Below are 20,231 nucleotides of genomic sequence, written 5' to 3'. Positions count from 1 at the left end.
CAGGGCAGAAATGGGCAACAGTCAAATGAGAGAACCATCCTGGTCCGCGCCGAACCATGGCTGCGTGGAGACAGTCACGGCAAGTCTGTCAATCAGCCACTTACTCCTAAGAGGAAGGGCGTTTCCTAGGGACCCTGCCGCCGAGGGGCGCTGGCTCTGCGCGGCGGCTGCGGGGGGCTGGCCGGCCGGCTGAGAGGTCTGCTTTGGCTCAGAGACCAGTGTGGCTCCTGCCACCCTGGCAACCTCGCAGAGTGCCTCGCGGTGTGTGCTCCACAGTCAGGCCGTCTGCTCTACTTGGGAGGGATCACGACCAGGGGTGGCCCCCGCTTGGGCCTCCACATGAGGACCTGGGCGTCGTTGGCGTTGGGCTTCACTAGTGCGTTGGGGGGGATGGGTTCCATCCGGCTCAGGATCCGGGGCTGCTCCTGCTGAGTCCTGCCCACCAGCCGCGCCCGCTGCCCCAAGAGCTGAAGAGGGTCCACCTCTATGTCCACCCGCATCCTCCACTTGATGGTCTGCAGAATGATCTTCTCCTTGGTGGTGGCGTTCATGGCCACCAGCCAGGTGGTGAAGCTTTGGTCCCTCTTGATTCTCGTGAGCAGTGGCACATTGCTGTCACTCACTGGCACTGCCCACGTCACACTGGGGTAGAAGTTGTCATTCATGCTGACGGAGAACCTGGAGATCTTGTTGGTGGGGCCGACCAGGGTCACGGTTTCCGTGGTGTTCCCGTACCAGGGGTAGCTCACCCCATCCGAGTCGCTGATGGCCTTGACTCTCCCTTCCCTCAGGTCGGGCAGCTCCCAGCTGGACCTGGCAAGGCACAAGAGAGAGGCCGTGTGAGTTTTTCAGCCGCTGAGAGGCGCCCACCACTTACAGACCCAGACAGCTCGGCACAGTGGCCGCCCAGAGGGGGATCAGGCCAGGAAGTTCTGCACTGTTTCAGGATCGAGTGGGAACGCAACAAAACAGAGAAAAAAAGCAATGCCCACACAGGTTAAACGAGAGCACAGATGACCAACAGAAAGCTTAGAGCTCAAGAGACAGGCATCCACCACAAGGAGGCACCAGGCAGTGGGGATGATGGTGGTCAGCGGCTCCGGGGATCCCCTGCAGGACAGGTTCCCCAGGGTCTGAGGGTGGGAAGGGCTGTTGGGGGGACAAGGTGGAGGCTGAATTTGATGTACTTGGAGGAAGGCTCGGGGAAGGAGGGCAAGGAGCCAAAGTTTCATGTCACTGCTGTTAGGAAGTCACACTAGGGGGCCTCTCTTCAACCAAGAGGGTTGTTCACACTATTGCCACCTGCAATCCAGCACTCAGCAAGTGCAGCCCTGGGAAAGGACAACTCAAGGAGACAGCAGTCACCTGGAGGCCACCTGGCCTGTGAAGCCGCACAGCTGCTGGCACCCAGTCTGACGCCCTGCTCTCCTGGGCTTCGAGGTCGGCCTGGCCGGCTTGCTGTGCAGGGTCACATCCCACCATTCTAGGCACCCCCAACCTTGTACAGAAGGACTTCAAGGACCACGTTTCCCCCCACCATGGGCCGCTGCTCGTAATCGTAATGAGAATGATAAATAGCCATGGCTGGCACCTACGGGGCACCTGCTCTATCCCAACCACCCTGCTAAGTCCTTTGGCTCAGCTAATGTTCAAAATATTCCACGGCATACACGACTCTCCTCTCCACTTTCCCAGGGAGAGCTGAAGGCTGGATGTTACGGTGCGTACCCAGGGCCCCGGGGTTGTAGAGGTGGAGCTGGGCCCGAGCTTCGCACCACCACATCATGCTGGCCCCACTGCCCCTACAGGGCGTTGGCGGAAGGCCAGGTGGAGGGACTCGGGATGTCCTGTGAGCTGGTTGCCCCAGCTTTGAGGAGTGCACTGGACCTGAGGGGGCACTCTTTGTATTTCTATCCCCAGATCCAGGGATGACACTGGGTAGTGACCTGGTAACTGCCAAGGACTTAATCATCACAGAAGAAACCAGACGGCTCCATCCCTCAACTGGGGAGGGGCTGGTCTGACATAAATTTCTCCTTCCTGGGAAGTGACAGAGGATCCTGCAGGGCCTTCTCCAAGTGGTCTGGAGTGGCCGTCAAGGGGACACTGACAGGCCAGCAGCCCTCGCCTGCGCGCTCTGGCTCCCGCAGCTGGCCCACAGCACTTCCTTGCAGCCGAGCCACTGGAGGCAGGCAGGGCTGGACTGGGGAGGTGGCGAGCCCCAGGGCACAGGCCTTCCCCTGGTCTTCATGCCCTCGTGGTCAGCAGGAACTACCACAGGACCTGAAGCGGAACCAGCGGAAGCTCAGGTGTGGCCATGCCAGGGCACCTTCCACAGAATTCCGTAGCCATTTCCTGCGGCACCGAGGAGCAACCATGGAGTGACAGCGATGCAGTCACACAGGTCAGAGGCTGGCTCTGATAATGGTTTTCAGAGAAGTCCCCGAAACGTCCCCAGGATGGTAGCATATTGGAGTCATTTGACCAAGGGAGAGGACTGCTGGGCGCGAGGCACCTGAGATGGCATGTGGCCCACAGTGAGCTCGTCTCTCCTGCCCTGAACCACGGGCGCTTCCTGGTCTCTGCTGCACCATCTTCCCGGCCAGAAGAGTGGGGTCGCCCTGGGCTCTTCCCATCCCTCTGCTGGACACCCATGGCCACCGAATCACTGCATCCCGGGAACCGTACCCATAAACAACGCCTGGATTTATCTCCTCCTCGCCATCCAACTGGGCTGACTTTGTTCGATCCACGCCCTCAGCTCCTCTTACCTGCTCCACTGTGCTATCCACAGCCCGTCTCCACATGGATCCCCGTCCTCTAGACTCACCTCTTCGGCTGCACAGGTGTTCCCCCTAGGAATACGGTCAGGCCTTTTCTACGGTAAAACCCCTGCGAGATCCCCCTGCCTGGCCAGCCCTGGTGTCACTGCGCAGGACAGCTGAGGCCCTCCCATCCGGCCTCCCTGCCATTTCCCACCCTGCCCTGGCTCAGGCCACGTCTTCTGCCTGCCCACACATTCTCCTGCTCAAGTGTCCCTGTGACTAAATATGTGTCCTTGGAGGGTCATCACGGGGCTCTACCCCTCCAGAAAGCCTTCTTCTGCTTGTGCCCATGAGTATGTCCACACCTACAGGTGACAGCTTTTAACGACTGGTTTATGTGTCTGTCCTGCCACTGGATCATGATCTCCTTGAGACAGTGGCTTATTTTGAGTCCTTGGTGTCTAGCACGTTGCTGGGACCTAGTAAAGCCTAATCAACCTTTACTGAAGGGATATCTTATTTGAACCAGCTTTGCACCCAGAGCTTCGTCACCTGTACATGACCCAGTGTTCATCCTAGTCCTGGACTCTTCCTGGAGCGTGGGTTTACAGGCTGCTCCCCGATGGAACAAGGGTGTGGTCTCCCTGTCCCTGAATTCCACACCCCGCCCTGGGTCTACCCCCCACGGCACTCAGGGCGCCAGGTCCTGCCCCTGTGGGAGGGGAGGACGGTGGTGTTGTCTCCTGGGACCAGGACACGGACCAGGCTCATGGTGCCTGCAACCACTTGCTCCTTTCTCTCTCTGTCTCTTTTGGTGTCCTCTGCCCTGCTGCTGTCTCAGGGCCGTCTTTGCTCCTCTCCTCCTGTGGCCTCACACTTCCCGGGTGACTTCCTCTGGGTTCGTGATTTCTACACTGGGACAAATGTCCAACTTTGGCCGGGATTGCTTCCTTGGGCTCCAGAACCCCATTCCCAACTGCCTGCTGACGAAAACCCTGGAGTCTCTCCCGGCCACTCTCGCGTCCCGCACACCACCCGCCGGCAAGTCCTCTGGACTTCAGCACCTCCATCACCACTGCCCGGGCCCAGCAAGGCCGTCTGCGGGATGGTGGCCATGGCCTCCTAAGGATCACTTTGCCAGTCCTCCAGCTCTGCTGCCCGGTATTTCCACATGGCGGCCACGAGGTCTTAACGTCTTTAAAACCATGTCACTCCCCTGCTCAAAAAGTCACCACTCCACATAAACCACTTAGGAAAAGTCCCAGTCCTGGAGATGGCCGTGTGACACACCCGCTCTGTTTCCCGTTCCCCCCCCCCCCGACCCCGTCTCCTCTCTGGCCCACTCTGGCCTCTGTGCTGTTCACTGGACACGCCAACTCCCCCCTCAGGGCCCCTGCACTGACTTTCAATTTGCTCGACACATCCTTCCCTCAGGTCCCTGAAAGTCCTGCCGCTTGGCCCCCTCAGTGCTGACGAGTTCCACGTTCCCAGGGCCACCTTCCCAGGTGACCTCAACCCCTGGCCCACCCCACAAGACACGGGAAGTTCCTGACTTTGCCAATGTCTGTCTCTCCCCACCCGCTGCCCAGACGCAGTCCCTCTGCAGCAGGGACGTCATAGGTCTCCAGGGCCACTGCAGCAGCCAGCAGGAGGAGCCCACATCTGCTGAGTAAGTCAGCACTGAACTGAAGCCGGAGACGTGAGGAGGCTGCGGTTCCTGCGCAGACAGGACCGCTCTGTGCGGGGGACCAGCCAGACGGATGCTGGCCGGGAGGTCCCTGCAGACTTGGGTCTAGAGCTCAGGAAGGAGTTGGGGCTAGACAGGGACACTGGCCAGCCACCCGCTGCAGAGTGGTGGGCACCGGCTGGATGCCGGGGGGCAAAGGAGCCCCAAGGAGGCTTGTTAGACGGCCAGAGACGCAGAGGAGTCTGAGAAGCAGTGAAGGGGGTGGGCTGTTTCCAAGTGAAGGGATTCCAGGGAGTCGCCTCGAGGAACAAGGTGGGGTGTGTTGATCATGGACACAGCAGTAAAGAGGAGCTGGCACAGGCCTTCTGTGAGGAGCCACGAGGGAAGAGACCCTCCCGGGAGGCAGTAGGGAGTAGGGCAGGAGGGGAGAGCGTGGAGGCTCAGGGCTGGTTGCGAGCGCGGGAAGTGGGCTTGGGAACCTGGTGCTGCCCCTTGCTAGCGTGACTCAGACACGCCACTTGCCCCTTGGCACCACGTTCCCCACCCATAAAACAGCATGCTAGCTGGGCGCAGTGGTGCCCGCCGTCATCCCGGCAACTCCACGGCCGAGGCAGGAGGATCTCGAGTTCAAGGGCGGCCTCTGAACTTGTGAGACCCCGTCTCAAAATAAAAAATAAAAAGGGCTGGGGGTGGCTCAGGGGTGAAGCACTTGCGTGGCATTTGGAGCCCCTGGGTTCTGTGCCCAGCACCAGAAACACAACCAAACAGAGCTGCTGACCCCAGGCCACCCCCTCCCCAGCCTCAGGTTCCTTACATCAAAACCAGAAGAGAGCCAACCCCAAGCCAGCACTCAGAGCTGTCTGCAGGTGATGAGGCCTAAGAGCTGACGCCCTGGAGCCACCCAGAGAGGTGCTGTCAGGTGGCCGTCACTGCACCCCCTGCCCCCACCCCTTCTCCACACTGAGCTAAATGGCGCTTTTGTCTTAGACAACTGCCCACTGACCCGAAGCTCACAGATAAGGGACTTGCCAAGGGCCCGGGGATGGGCCAGTCATTACTGCATCCCTCAGGCCTTCCTGGCCCCACGGTTAGGAGCAAGAAGCAAACCTCAGCCACACAGCTGGCGTGAAGCATTTCATTCCAGTGGCGGCCCCTGGCTTAAGGTCCGAGCTCCCCCAGACCCAGCCCGTCCCAGCACCCATGAAGGGCAGGGCCACCTCTCCAGGAGGAACCCGCTTTGCTCCTCAGGAATCCTGCAGTCACAGGGAGCTGGGGCGGGGACAGGACGCGGGGAGGGTGCTTGGCAGGTGTGAAGGAGGGCGGGAGAGAGGGGGCTGCTGGCTTCGGGTCTGCAGAGCGTCCAGGGCAGGCTTGAGATGTGGGGGGTCCAGCTTTCAGCCCCACGTGAGAGGGGCCCTGGCTGGCCTCACTTTTAAGGGCATGCCCTCCCACACTGGGCCAGGGGTCTGTGGCTGAGAGATGTGCCCCTCCTCCTAGGCCACCTCAGGGTACCTGGGGTCTCAGTATTCCCAGCCCCAAAGTTTCTGAACCTCCTGACCCATGCAGGCCTTTCCCCAGGGGTGGCCAGGGGTGGCTGTTTGTTGGGGGTTCGTGTGGAGCGTGGGCATAAGTATTGGGTGTCCACAGGCACGGGGTGCCTGTCCACAGTAGGGCACAGGGCTAGGGCTGGGAAGGGGCCATGGGCCGAGGGCCAGCGGTCCCTACGTGGCCACGTCCTGGCACCCCCTTTTGGGAGCCCGAGAGCCTGGCCTTCAGGGGATGGAGTGCTTGTCTCAGTTGGTGGATAAAACTCCATGTGGTGCCCTGCTGCTTGACCTGGGCCTCAGTGTGGACAGCACGCGCCAGGCCTTGGCTCCTTCCTCTGGAGCCTCCACTCTGACAGGGGCAGAGGCGGGGTGGGCACGGCGGGCTGGCCACTGGGCCCCTGGCACACCAGTCCCCAGCTGGGCCTAGTGCGGGCTCCCCGCTGGCTTGCCCCGGCATTACGACTGGGTTGGAGTTTCCTCATTGCTGACAGACCCAGAGGAGCCTGTGCCCAAGGCCCTGCGGCCTCCCCTGGCCCTCCTCTGACCGTCCTTTCCTCTCAGCCCTCGGGGGGCAGTCCCGCCAGGCAACCCTTGTCGCCACCCTCCTGCTCCACGCAGCCCGAACTCCAGCTCCCGATGAAGCCAGAATTAGACAGGCAGTCGGTGCAGATGGGCAGATGGAGTCAGCTCGGACCAAGGAGGCCAGTTTTGGGTGAGTCCGGGAAGTTGCAGACTGTCCCCTGGGGACTGAAATGCTGATTCCTTCAGAGCCCTCTCCACCCTTATCCAGAGCCTGCCCTGCTCCAACCTGTTGCCAAGGTGACCTGTCCCGGGAGTTGCCCTCCCTGCAGGGAGCTTTAAGGTTGTTGATGGGTCCTGGGCCGCTCCATCCTGCCCTCCCCCTCAGCCCACCCGTCTCCCACCTTTGGGCCTCCCACCCAGCATCCCTGGGCCTCCCTGGGCCTCCCTGGGCCTCCCTGGGCCTCCCTGGGCATCCCTGGGCCTCCCTGGGCATCCCTGGGCCTGGTCTCCTGGGCAGGAGGGAGAGAGACACGGGGCGGGGGGAAGGCAGGAGAACAAAGGAAGCCTAGGACACATAAAAAAGGCGGGTCGCTCTCACTTGCTGGGACACCAGGACACCAGCTATGGCCCCCTCTCCCCCCTGGGAGAAGACTGTCCCCCCTTTTTAGATAAACCCTGCTCTATACGCTTGCCTCCCTGTCCTTCTCTAATGTTAGACCTCAACATGTGGGGAAGCAGGACTCGTGCCCGATGACCGGCGTCTCACCGAGAGCCCTCTCCCTCCATTCTCACCCTGCCACATGGCGGTCAGCCGTCCAGCTGGGTCTGAGGACTGCACACGTCCTCCCACTGCCCCAGCTCTGCTCGCCCAGCCCTTCGGCCATAAATGTGGTTTATCAAAAACACTAACTGGACCCTGCTGGGTGGCCCGAGAGGTCCTGTGAGGGCCGCCTCGCACCACGACTGCGGCCCATCGGTTCTCCAGCCTCATGGCCACCGCATCCCTCCTGGCTCTCCAGGCACCAGCATCACGAGCTCTCTGCTCGAGTCCTGCCTCCTGGGGGCCTCTGGACTCGTCCCCTTCCTTTGGCACTTTAAACACCCGACACCTTTCTGCTTAACTTGCAGCTCTGAGTCCCCTGTGCTGTGTCTGTGCTCTGCAGGAGCTGGTCCCCACGCCCCTCCCTGCCCAGGCCAGGGACAGGCCTGGCCACACCTGCAGCAACACTAGCAGAGCCCAGAGCAAGTGCTGGCTCAAGCTGCTGAGATGGACGGGCCAGGGACCCTGGCCGGCACACAAGGCTCCCTGTGGGGCCAGATCAAGAGGGCAGCAGTGGGCACAGCCCTTCTGGAGTCCAGAGAGTCACAGTGACAGCCACCGGGGCTGGTGCAGACACACGGGGACGAGTGTCCCTGGGTCCCTGGCTAGGTGCTGGCACCAGGCCTAGCGGAGCAGGAGGGGCTGCAGGGCCAGGCGGTGGTGCTGGGGGCACGCGGGGGGAGACCCCCACCCCAGCCTGTGGAGCTGACCGACGGCAGGCAGAGGGAAGCGGCGTTTGTTGTGTTCTTCGTATTTCAGAATCCCGCTGTCGTACGCAGAAACTTGGCTGAAACGGCGGTTCTATGGGACAGACACACGGGATGAGGAGTGGCGATCTACCGTCATGGGTATTTTCTCTTTTTGTAAACGTTCTCACTAAAAATGATCAATTTGTACTTATAAGAGAGAGTGACGAGCTATCCCACAGAATGGCAGAGCATGGTCATGAGGCACTTGGGGAGAGGGTGGGCAGAGCAGGGCAGGCTGGGGGAGACCTGACTTGGGGAACGGCGTGCAAACTGGACGTGGCCACCTGCTGCCCACGAGGCTGTGGCAGATGTCCAGCCTCTCTGGGCTTTGTTTCTCATATGAACTCAAGTGATGATAGAACATGCCTTAAGGGTTGTTTTAAAAAATAAGTAAGAAAACCTGTGAAGAGCAACCTACCCTGACCTGGCACACAAGGTGCTTTATTAATGACAACTGTCATCGTGACATTGCTCTCTGGGAACCGAGCTTCTTCAAATGGATGGTCCCTTCCTTCACGCAGGAGACAAGGTGGCTGGGGCCGTGGTGCAGAGGGCCACACTGCCCTTACAGTGAGAAATGGCCCACTTGGGACACCCCCCACAGGTCCCCTTCACAAGGCTTTTCTGAACACCTGTTGTGTTCTCAACATTGGAGATGACACAGGACATAAGATGCACATGCGCAGCACAGCACAACCGAGGACCTAGGACTCACACGTTCTGCTCAGGAGCCCACGGAGGCTACCGTGTAAAACACCTGCTCTGGCAGCCGGCCACCTGGGCTCCTGCCCACTGGGAGGCCCCTGGACCACCTGCTTCCATGGGAGCCTGTGCACAGTGGGCCGCCTCCTCTCTACCCAAGAGGGCAGAACAGGCCAGTTCACAGCGGGGCCAGGGGAGCTCCCCGAGACTTGTGCCGCTGGTGTGGGACCTGGGGACCGCAAAGCCAAGGAGTCCATTCCCCAGGGACAAGCTGCTCCTCCCAGAAACAACCCCACAACTGGTGTCCCCAGGCCTCAGGACAGCTTCCCTGGGCTGGTTTCCTTCACAGCCCCTGCCCGGCTCTGGCTCCTCCCGGCTGAGTCTCTGGGCCACTTGGGGGCTGCTGCAGAGCATGGGCAATGCAGGGAGCCCAACCCCTGCCACACCTTGCCTGGTACCGGCTCCAAAGTTGGGCCCCCAGAGTCTCAGATCCGAAGCTCTTGTGACCATGAGGGGCCTCGGCCCGTGAACACATGGCCCCTTCTCTTCAGTCTCCTACTGCGGCGGCCACAACTGGGAGGAGGGCACTCACTCATTTCCTTCCGAGTTAACCAAGGGGGATTCCTGGCATGGAATCTTCTGGTGGGCCCCTGGGAGGACATCCCAGGGTCCTCTCTCCCCGAAGTGGTCTGCTGAGTCTGGCTGCACCCTCTGCACCTGCGGATGTGACCACTGTCTAGAGACAGGAGTAGTTTCTCAGTCCTGTGGTGGCGCATGCATCTGATGGTGACGGTGAACCCTGACAGTGGCCCTCCGGGGCCTGTGTGGCCCTGAGTACAGGGACACTCTGCATCCCTTGACCTCTGGACTTAGTGGGGGGTGTGCGTCAGGGCCACACACTCAGGATCCCTTCAGATCTGCCCACCAGCCTGCAGCTGTTACGATCTCTCCCCACCTGATTTGAAGCCATTAAGGGGAATAAATCTTCAAGGTCAAGGAGATATTGACAAGGACAGATCGTCAAAAGCTCTCAAGGTGCACAGGGAGCCACTAGACTTTGTCAGCTGAATGGGGTGAATCAGCGAGAGCAGGTGTCGGCCCAGCGTGGAGCAGGTGTCCGGGTGGCCGCAGCTCTCGTGCCCTCCTCCTGCCCTGGGGTTTACTGAAGCATCAGTGACCCAGCAAGGTGTCCACTGCCATCATGTTCAAACCTAGCCCCTCTGACCACACTGTGTGGGGATCACTGACCCTTAGATACTGCCCAGTACGGGGAAGAGAGGAGGCATGGCTTCTGCCCCTGCCCACCCCATCAGCTGCCCTGCGGAAGGGCCCAGGGGGCGCAGGCTGCACGGGCATTCGTTTTAGAGGACTGGGGTTGAGGAGGGGACAGGTAGAAAGGCTGAGGGACCAGGGAGGAGGGTGACAGACCCTGGATCTGGGCCACTGAGCCCAGGGAACAGCTCAGAAGGGACCCAGGTCTGAGCACCTGGGGTCAATGCAACCTGGGCTGGGGCTCCTTGACCTCAGAGGTCTGCGGAGGTCCAAAGCCTGGAGCCCAGGAAACAAAGCCAAAGTCAAAGAGACCTGCAAATCGGAGTGGAGCAGGCCGGGGCCGCAGGCGAAGCAGGTGCTCTCCAGGTGGAGGTGCTCCAGCGGGCAGAGGGCGGGGATCTCAAGCCAGGGCCATCGGCAAGGCCATTACTGCAGTGGCTCTGTGCCAGGCACCCTGCTGGGTGCCCCATGCCGCAGCCTCGCGGTCAGCAGATGTGGCTCCCGCTCTTTGCACAAGGGAGATCACTCAGCAACGTCACAGAGCAAGTGGTGACAGAGTGGGAGGAAGCCAGCCCGGCTCTCCAGCTCTGCGCCCTCCCCTTGGTCAGGACCAGAGGCCGCTGCAGCCCTTACTGACCAGGGCCCCCAACCTGACCCCCTACTAAAGCACTGGTTCTCTTCACAGTGACATTAGAACTGAGATATGACCCCTGGGGAGGCATGTGGCAGAGGGACAGGCTTTGCCAGTGCCACCAGCCGGCTGCTGGGAGCAGCGAGTGGCCCTGAGGTGAGAAGGTGGATGCTTCCCAGTTCTACCACAGAGCAGGGACGGAGGCGGGAGGGCCGGGTTGGTGAGCGCCGACACGGGGAGGCAGACGCAGGAAGACCAGGACGGGGTGGTCTAGTGGCCAGATGCTGAACTGAGTCTGTGGTCGCCAGTAACGTTCCACTCTGTTCCTGGCTGCCACGCTGAGCGCACGAGAGCAGGCAGCGGGTGTGAGGAGCTCCTGGCGGCAGCTGAGCCGGGGGCAGGAGGCTTGGGGACGCTGGCAGCGCAGGCTGCCCTGGGGACAGGACCCTGGCAGCGTCTTACTAGCACACAGAGGTGCCTGTCTTCAGTGAGCAGAGGTGGCCACTCGGACACACACGCAGACCGGGAGAGCCACAGGCTCCAGGGTGGAGCAGAGAGGTGGCAAGGTTTCCAGGATGCCTGAAGGTGGCCACCTACACCAGGTCCAGGGGGGATGCCATCGGCCACCGTGGACACAAGGGCTCACATACCTGCCGGTTGAATCACCACCCCCCGCTTCTCAGAGGAGGAAACGGAGTCACAGGGAGCTCGGGAGACGCCTGGTTGCCAGCTGCAGGGAGCCGCGGGGAGGTCCTCCCGGGCAGCTGCCCTCGGTCCTGACCGACACTCTTGGAGGGAACGGCTGTTCTTGAGCTCTGGCTGCCCTGGCGCCACACTTTGCTTTCTGTGGGTGGCTCAGGTGGTGGCCCCACGTCCTGGAGGGTGGGCATTGTCAGCCCACCTCACAGACGCAGCGACTTAAGACGGAGAGAGGTTAAGTGCCTGACTATATTTGCCCAGCTTGTAAGTGTCTGATTCCCACTCAACCGCCCTGTGCCTTCAGTTCCTAACAGTGACATTAGTCACCCCCATCTACTTTGCTTGGTTGAGGCTAACCTCTTTATAAGCAAAGCTGAAAGTCCTATGTGGAGGGACACAGACGCCCCGACCTGCTCCTGTGTGTGCGTATGCCACACCTGAATGGCCGCGGTGCGTGGAGGAGGAGAGTGCCCGTGGGGCCAGAGGACGTTCTGGGCAGTGGGCATGCAGATGGCCCTGGTGTGCTGCTGCCTGGCTCTGGACCCTGAGGTGGGGCCCAGAAGTCCTCTGCTGGGGGGGGGGGGAAGCAGCCTGAAGGCGCTCTGAGCCAGCTCTGCTCAGAGTCCCTTATCTCCTTCAAACACTCCAGGCGCTGGCTTTTGTCCCTGTGTCCTCTGCTCTGAGGCTCTGGTGTCAGAGTGAGGGCCAGCAGGAGAGTGGTGAGCCTCAGAGGCCTGCAGAACTGGCTTCAGATGTTGGGGTGCACAGGAGCCCTGTGAGTCTGCCTGAAGAGGGGAGCTCTGCAGCTGTGCGAGCCCCGAGGGTTCAGGAGGGATGGCACCTGAGTGGCACTGTACTCCGCCTGGCCCAGCCCCTCCGTCTGCCCTAGGAGCACCTCTCTTCTGCAGGTCCTGCTGCGTGGGGTGGAAAGAGCCCTGGCCTTGGGGTCAGAAGACCCAGGTCTGCAGTCAGGTCTGCCACTCAGCCACTTGACTGTCACTGAGGCTGTGGGGGCTCAGGCTGCAAGCTGTGTGGTGCCGGACAGTGCCTTCCCTCAGAGCCGCCGTGCGGGCCACCCAAGAAGCAGGTACAACGAAAGGTTTCCTGCATGGAGACTGCCCCAGGCTTCACCAAGTGGCACCAGCTCCAGCCAAGCCTTCCCCACCCCTTGACCCCTGAAGGGCTTCCTGGTTTCTGGAGGGCTCTGGGCTGCAGCAGGTACCAGCAGGCAGGTGGACACTGGCTAGCCTGGGGCTGGGTTGTGCCGGGCAGTGCACCCCAGGGCACAACCCTGAAGGACTTCCCACTGCGGCAGAGTGCAGCCACGCCCTGCTCCCCGCGGGCTGTGTGATCTGCCTGACTCCCGCCTTCCTCTGCACCTTCCCGCCCCCAGCTTCCCTGACCACTGGCCGGAAACACCAGAGTCTGCCTCGGGGCCGTGGCCCACGGTGTGTGGACAGTGCCCAGCCCACGAGCACATGGCTGACTGTGTCACCCGTGGGTCTAAGTGTACCACTCCTCGGGGACACCTTCCCTGACCCTGGACGTCCATCCCCTCACCCGCGGACTTTCCCATGGAGCCCTCTGTTTCCCGGGTCCACACGGCTCGCTGCCATTTGAGATCACACACCTGTGAGTCTGCTCAGGGTCTAGCGGCCCCCTTCACGCAGCCGGAACCCGTTAGCCCTGATCACTGCAGCCCAAGCCCCTGCCCAGGTGGTGCACGAAGGTCACAGGGCGGGAACGGACGGACGTCTGTGGGAAGGAGGGCAACAAGAGGCCAGAGGACGGAGGCCAGCGGGAAAGCCACGGTGCCAGTGCGGTGGGGTGGGCAAGGGACAGCAGGACTCGGTGGACCCCAGAGCGGCGCCTGAACTTGGGGCTTCAGAGGAGCAGCCATAGCTTCAGGGAAGGGCCGGCGTGGTCTTCTGGAGTCCAGTGTGGCCGGCTGTCCAGAGAGCACTGAGGCTGGGCAAAGGGCGTGAAGAAGAGGGCCCCAAGGCGGGCCCCAGGGTTGCCCATGTCCATGTGGGGGTGGCTGCCCTCCAGGTGTCAAGGGGCGTGCTATCCCTTGCTCTCAGCAGGGAGCTCTCTGGGGGAGAACGTTAAATAGCGCCTCTCCCTCTGTGGTCAGGGGCGTGGGCTCCGGCTGTCCCTGAGCCTCCCTGAGCCTTTCCAAGTTGAACAGTGAGGCAGGAGGCTGATGACCGCCCCCTGCAGAGGAGCACAGGCCAGTCAGGAACACCAGGCCCCTCCGCCCACAGAGACTCAGCTCCTTCTGCCCACGCGCCCTGACCTCACGTCCTGACCTGACGGCGCTTACACGAAAGACCTTGTGAAAACAGGGAACAAGAATCCCTGCCACACACGCACCATTCTTCAGAGCTCCTGCACACAGGACCATGAGTGACCGCTCTCCATTGTCCAGGCCACCGTGACCGTCTGCCCATGTGTCGTGGCCCTGCCCAGCCCTGGACAGGCAGAGCAGTGGCTCACCACTGACATGGTGCCCCTGCTCATCAGGACTGGGCTGAACAGTGTGTGGGCAGCGGGGGGGCATGAGCCAAAGGAGAAGCCACTTCTTGGGGGACAGCATGGCAGAAGTCACCCAAGGTATCAGTTCCACCCGACTATGGTCACGTCTGACCACCAAAGGGAACGCAGCTCAGCTGAGATCAGCAGCAAAGAAAGCCAGGTCAGAGCCAGGGCCCACGTGACATCATGTCGGACACAGGGCCCACGTGACGCCAGCTCAGACACAGGGCCCACATCACACCACGTCGGACACAGGGCCCACGTGACGCCAGCTCAGACACAGGGCCCACGTGATGCCACGTCAGACACAGGGCCCACGTGACGCCACGTCGGACACAGGGCCCACGTGACACCAGCTCAGACACAGGGCCCACGTGACACCAGCTCAGACACAGGGCCCACGTGACGCCACGTCGGACACAGGGCCCACGTGACGCCACGTCGGACACAGGGCCCACGTGACACCAGCTCAGACACAGGGCCCATGTGACACCAGCTCAGACACAGGGCCCACGTGACGCCACGTCAGACACAGGGCCCACGTGACACCACGTCGGACACAGGGCCCACGTGACACCAGCTCAGACACAGGGCCCACGTCACACCATGTCGGACACAGGGCCCACGTGACACCAGCTCAGACACAGGGCCCACGTGACACCAGCTCAGACACAGGGCCCACGTGACACCAGCTCAGACACAGGGCCCACGTCACACCATGTCGGACACAGGGCCCACGTGACGCCAGCTCAGACACAGGGCCCACGTGATGCCACGTCGGACACAGGGCCCACGTGACACCAGCTCAGACACAGGGCCCACGTGATGCCACGTCGGACACAGGGCCCATGTGACGCCACGTCGGACACAGGGCCCACGTGACACCAGCTCAGACACAGGGCCCACGTGATGCCACGTCGGACACAGGGCCCATGTGACGCCAGCTCAGACACAGGGCCCACGTGACACCAGCTCAGACACAGGGCCCACGTGATGCCAGCTCAGAGATTTCTTGACCGAGTGCAGGCGCTGTCCTGGTGCAGGGGACGAGACTCATAAGGCGGACTCCCTGCCCCGAGGGAGGACCTCTACTTAGATCTAGACTTAGATGTTTGGAGACTGAGATGCCCTCTTGGGCAGCAGCACAGCCCCGGCCAGCTGGGAAGAGCAGGACGGTGGTGACAGTGACAGCCAACGTTTACTGGAGGCCTGCTCTGCACAGGTGTCCTCCATGTCACGCCACACACACTGAGGGACATCACAGTGACCCTGTGAGGTCAGCGCTGATGTTGTCCCCGCGTTAAGGGGAGGTTTGGGAGGTGAGGGAGCGGCCTAGGGTAGCACAGGGCTGGAGCCCCGGCCAGCTGGCTCCTGCGCGGACCCTGACACGCAGAACGAGCGGCAGCGGAGCCTGGGAGAGGGGCCTCCAGGTGGGTGTCGGTGGGAGGGAAGACGTGGTTTCCATGCCTCTTGAACATCAAGCTGGGCCCAGAGAGAGGGAAGAGCCGGCCCGGGGAGCTGGTGGCCCTGACAGCCCTGTGGCTGGCCGGCTGGGTGGTGCAAGGAGGTGGACCTCATCGTGAATCACCACCTCCCAGCGCCACGAGACGCTTTGCCAGCACTTATGATGGAATGAACGGAGGAACCCTCACCAGACACTGACCGGGTGCACTTCACAACGCCCCACGGAGGGGACAGCGTGGCCTCCACTCTGTAGGCCAGGAAGCCCGGGCTCAGGAAGGTAAGTGGCTTTCCCCAGGTCCAGCAGTTGGCGAGCGAGTGGGACAGGGCTTGAGCCCGCGTCCACACTGTTATTCCCCTACCACACCCCTGCTTCCCTCTGAGGCAAGGCAGCCGGGGACCTGGTCCACCCGGGCAAGTCATCAGTGCTCAAAGAAAAGAAAAAAGAAGAAAAAGGGCGAGCACCTTATGTATCAAAAGTCTATTTTTGCAAAGAATTTTCCAGAACTTGGCTGTCAGGGAGAAGATCTCCCTGATCTGCCTATAATAACACTTGGTAAACAGGAGCCAGAAATAATTATCTAATGAGCTACATTAATGCTAATTATCTGTGCCGATGGAGCTGAGCACTGATATGCAGAGTAAGAAAGCTGGAAAGCCCCTGGGGGGGGGGCCCCTGGGAGGGTGGCCCCCGGGCGGCCTGCCCCATGTGCAGCCTGGAGTCCCGCTGCCCCTGCCCACCAGGGGCTTTCCAAGGGGCCCTGGCTCTAGGCCTGAGTGCTCTGAACGCCCCCTCCTCCCACCGCTGCCCTGCCCTGCCTCTTCTGCCCTGGAGAGCCTCACCTCGAATCCCACTCTGGCTCTGTCTGCCGCCGTCTCCAATCCTCAGGCTTTCTGGAGCAGTCTCGTAGGATGCACACCCTGAGCTGTGAGCCGCCCTTGCCCACCCAGTGCTCCACTCCTGCCCCTTCGGACCCCAGGGCCTGGCTCCTGGGGTGAGCTCTGTAATGCTCCCCAGATTTTAGTTCAGGTCCCACCACCCCAAACAGACTCTCTTAAGTTTGACGCTTGTGACAAAGGAAGGAAAATGTGACCCCATCCTTTCTGCGGCATGGTTTAGGTGGAAACGTCATCGTCCCTAGACAGGCTCACTGGACAGGAGACAGCGGAACTCACCTCGAGGAGGTCAGGCTGGAATGCGCTAAACCTGGCCCGTCTGACCCCACCCCACACTTTCAGATCTACTTGTAACTCCAGTGACAGTTCAGGATGTGTCGGGGGACAATTCAACACACGCAGATAGCACACCTCAAAGGAGTCTTGCAGAGAAGCCCCAGAACGGGAAAGATTTATAGGTTATGTAAATAAGTACCCTTTAATTATCCCTGCTTTGTTTCTTTAAGACATCAGGTCCATCTGTCTAAATCTCTCTCTATGCCCTCCTGTGAGTCGACGTATGTATCCACGTCCACTATGTATGTATGTACGTCTCTGCCATCTAGCTCTGCTTTCTCCAACAGGGGGGCACATCTGTTTGTGAGAAGGGTCTCGGAACAGGTATTAGGCGGCAGGTGGTGGGATGCCATGGCCGGTTATGCCTTAATTCCAGGTAGAAACGGGGACCACAAACTGCAGGAAAGATGCAGATGAGCTTCAATCCTCTTAAATTCTCTTCAATTCCAAGCAGCTCTTCAGTCCCCCCCATTCCCACTGCTCCCATGAAGGTGCACGGAGCTAAAAGGTCTCTTCTGGGCCAAAGGCAGCGCAAGGGCTGAACACGCTGGCCCTGGAAGACCCAGAGTTCCTGGACCCCAACTCGAAGGCCTGCTTTTACATGCAGTCTTTCCCTCGCTGCCCACTTGCAAAGGTTCCGAGAGTGAACCTGTGCCAAATTAATAGAGCACAAACTCGTGAGAGAAAGTGTGTCGGAGCAATTCTTGATAGAGTGAGAGTCCTGATCAGCAGTAGCTTCTCAGGGCCGTGAATGGCAGACAAGAGGGTCACACGGGCATCGCTCTTTATTATGTTAAAGAACGCAGCAAATTAGCAGGCGCAGATGGGGCACTGGAGGTAAGGTAGGCATCGACATTTTAGGAAAGACCTGAATTGTTCCTCAATATGTCCTGCCTGGCTGGGATGACCCAGGACAGGGCTGCTGGGGGAGGGGACCCGCGGTCCAGAATCAATCACTGAGCACAGAGGAGCCAAGGGGCCCAGGGGACAGGGAGGGGAGCTGAGCAGTGAATGAGCACACTGTGTGTGCAGCGTGCGGAGCTGAGTCCACACCTCACGGAGCCAGAGGCCCAGCAGTGGGAGGGAGCAGGCAGGGCTGATCGAGAGGTGGAGGGCTCTCACCCTGGAGCAGAAGCTGGCAGGGGCCAGCCCTAGGGAAGTGCCATGTCCAGAGCCAAGGGGGAAGGGCGGCCAGCAAGGGCAGGACCAGGGGAGCGAGCCCCAATGGAGAGGGAGACCAGAGGTGGGGACAGAAGCAGAAGGCCACCCCGCATGGGACAGGCACACAGTGAGGCCGCGCCCTGTGCTCCCTGCAGGAATGGGTCTCCAGTGGGAAGTGTGCAGGCGACGCTGACCCCTGCACTCTGCCACGGTGCAGAGTGGCATGGTGGGCCTTGTCCAATCCCGTGCCTGGGGACCCGCCCTCGGCCTCCCTGCAGCGCACTGGCTTCAGTCTGCCCTCTCCCTGGAAGACGGACAGTGTGGGAGTGCCCTCCAGTCATGCGACAGATGTGCCTTCGGTTTTCTGCAGGGAACATTCTGACATTGTAGGCTCGAGGCACCTAGGACTTGGGACAGGCACACATGCTGAGGGAGCCCTGAGAGGGGCAGAGGAGGTGGGCACCACGGAGGGCAGAGGCTGCCCTCCCTGCGTGGCAGCAGTCGCAGCACCAGTTACGCAGGCCGTGGAGCGCAGAGTGGGGAGCCATTCCGCACCCCTCAAGCCCGGAGACCTCCACCCACGTTATGTGACGCCCCACAGAGGGAGGCGCGGCTTCCAACTTGTTCAGCTCATGATGGTGCCACCCTGCCAAGGTCCCCGTGGGAGGTGCACTTTGGATGGGCCGTGAGCTCCTCCTGGGCCTTTGAAGGGCAGGGCGATGCCCTGGCGATGCTTGCAGTGGCCCCGCGGGGTGAAAGGCCACCTGGTGTTGGCTGCTGGGTGCGCTACCTGGTGTCAGCTAGGCAGATGCGCTACTGCGTCCTGGGCCCGGACGTTTCCAGCCTGAGGGTGCAACAGCCTAAGCTGAGGAAAGCCAGTGCGGTGCGGGGCTGAGGAGGGGGCTGAGGTGACTTGTCCAGGGGACTGAGTCTCGGGTGGCTGAGCTGGCAGGTCTCTGCGCACAGGACACTCCTGCTTCATTGTGAAGCGAGGGAGCTGAGTGGAGGCCCTCAGGACAGCCCACCCACGGGGGCCCAGGAGGCCCGTCCTGGCACATCTCCCCGATGCTGCAGGACCTGCCCATGCTGTGTGGGGAACGCACTCAGGACAAGCACCCAGGTACCCTCCACGCAGCAGCCCCTCCAGTGCGGCGGGCAGAGCGGTCAGCTGCAGGAAAACGTGGGTAGCCAGAGAACAAGTAGATGCCGAGACCGAGGGCAGAGTGCAGCCTGGACAAGGGGAGGTGGTGGCAGGTGGAGAGCTGGTGCACAGGGGCCAGGGCAGCTGTGGCACAGCAGGCGGAGGGTGCACAACCAGGCACCCGGCCGTGACAGGCCTGTGCGGCCAAAGTCCAGGAGGCCCGAGGCATTCCTCATAGCTGCCCAGTGCCAGGACACAGGCTTGCTAGAGCCTCTGGGGAGGGGAGACTGGGGCTGCGAGGAGCCGGCAGCCAGCACATTGCCAGGTACTGCCCTGGCGAGTGCCACTCCCCTGCCTCTGCCCTGGCCCTGAGCGACCACAGGGACCCAGACCTCCCAGGGTCCTCTCCCCAGCCAAGACGGGAAAAGATGCCCTGGGGGGCGCAGCGAGGGAAGCACGCCCTCCCAGGGAGCCTCTGGGACTCAGGAGAGGAGCCAGGAACTACGTGGAGGGGACCAGTGGCGGACCCAGAGACCACCCGACCCACCCTGCACGCGGGAAGCTGAAGGCAGAAATGTCAAAGGCAGCACCCACCAAAGCTGAGCTGCCGGAGAGCCCAGGAGCCCCACGCAGAGACGCTGTGGACGGAGGGCCAGGCTGAACACAGACGCTCTTCCCAGCAACACAACCATAGGTCTTTGGCTTGAAGTGACATCCGTGCCGTCGTCCTGTCGGTCTCTGGGAGACTCAGGCTGCCAGTGTCCAGAGAGCCTTTGCTGCTCTCCTCCCAGCAGCTCCCACCCCCAGCAGCTCTGCTGGTCGGAGGAATGCACCTTTGGATTTCAGCTCTCCCTTGGTCCTGGGGTCCCCACTGCTGCCCGGGAGCCACTGTTGGGGACTGGCTGGTGGGGCAGTGCTCAGCCTGCTCACGGCCGGCCAGCCCACAGCCCGTGTGTCCATCTGTCTTTTCTGAGAAGACAGCTGTCAGTGCACGACCTCTCTGGGCTGCCCAGCACCTCCTGGGTCTGACTCCTGGTCCTGCGGCCTGGAGTGACCAGGGTGCGTCCCTCAGCTCTTCACGCCTGTTTCTCACCTCAGAGCAGGTAGGGATTTCTGCGCCAGCCCTGGACTAGCCAGAAGTCCTGCTCGGTGTCCTCCCTGCTCTCCCATGCCCTCCGCCTCCTCTCCTTGCCCGGCCTTCCTCCCTGCACGCCTGCATCTCATCATCCTGACCTCTGACACGGAAGCCAGCTGGTTGCCGGGGGAACCAGCCTGGAGTCCTGGCATCCAGAGAAGATGAAGAGCT

At 61.4% G+C, this 20,231-nt stretch overlaps 1 protein-coding gene across 1 annotated transcript in view; it reads right to left on the bottom strand.

Annotated features, from left to right (window-relative positions):
- Positions 1-290: 290 nt before the first annotated feature.
- Positions 291-20,231, bottom strand: part of Fam78b (family with sequence similarity 78 member B) — a 61,906-nt gene continuing 41,965 nt past the window's right edge. The window contains exon 2 of the mRNA XM_027922860.3: positions 291-813. Within this exon, the coding sequence (XP_027778661.1) occupies positions 291-813 (523 nt within the window). The remainder of the gene's footprint in view (positions 814-20,231) is intronic.

The sequence above is a fragment of the Marmota flaviventris genome, chromosome 12, assembly GCF_047511675.1.
Source record: "Marmota flaviventris isolate mMarFla1 chromosome 12, mMarFla1.hap1, whole genome shotgun sequence".
NCBI lineage: Eukaryota > Metazoa > Chordata > Mammalia > Rodentia > Sciuridae > Marmota > Marmota flaviventris.
The sequence above is the reverse complement of the archived record's forward strand: the minus strand, read 5'-3'. Positions and strand labels throughout refer to the sequence as shown.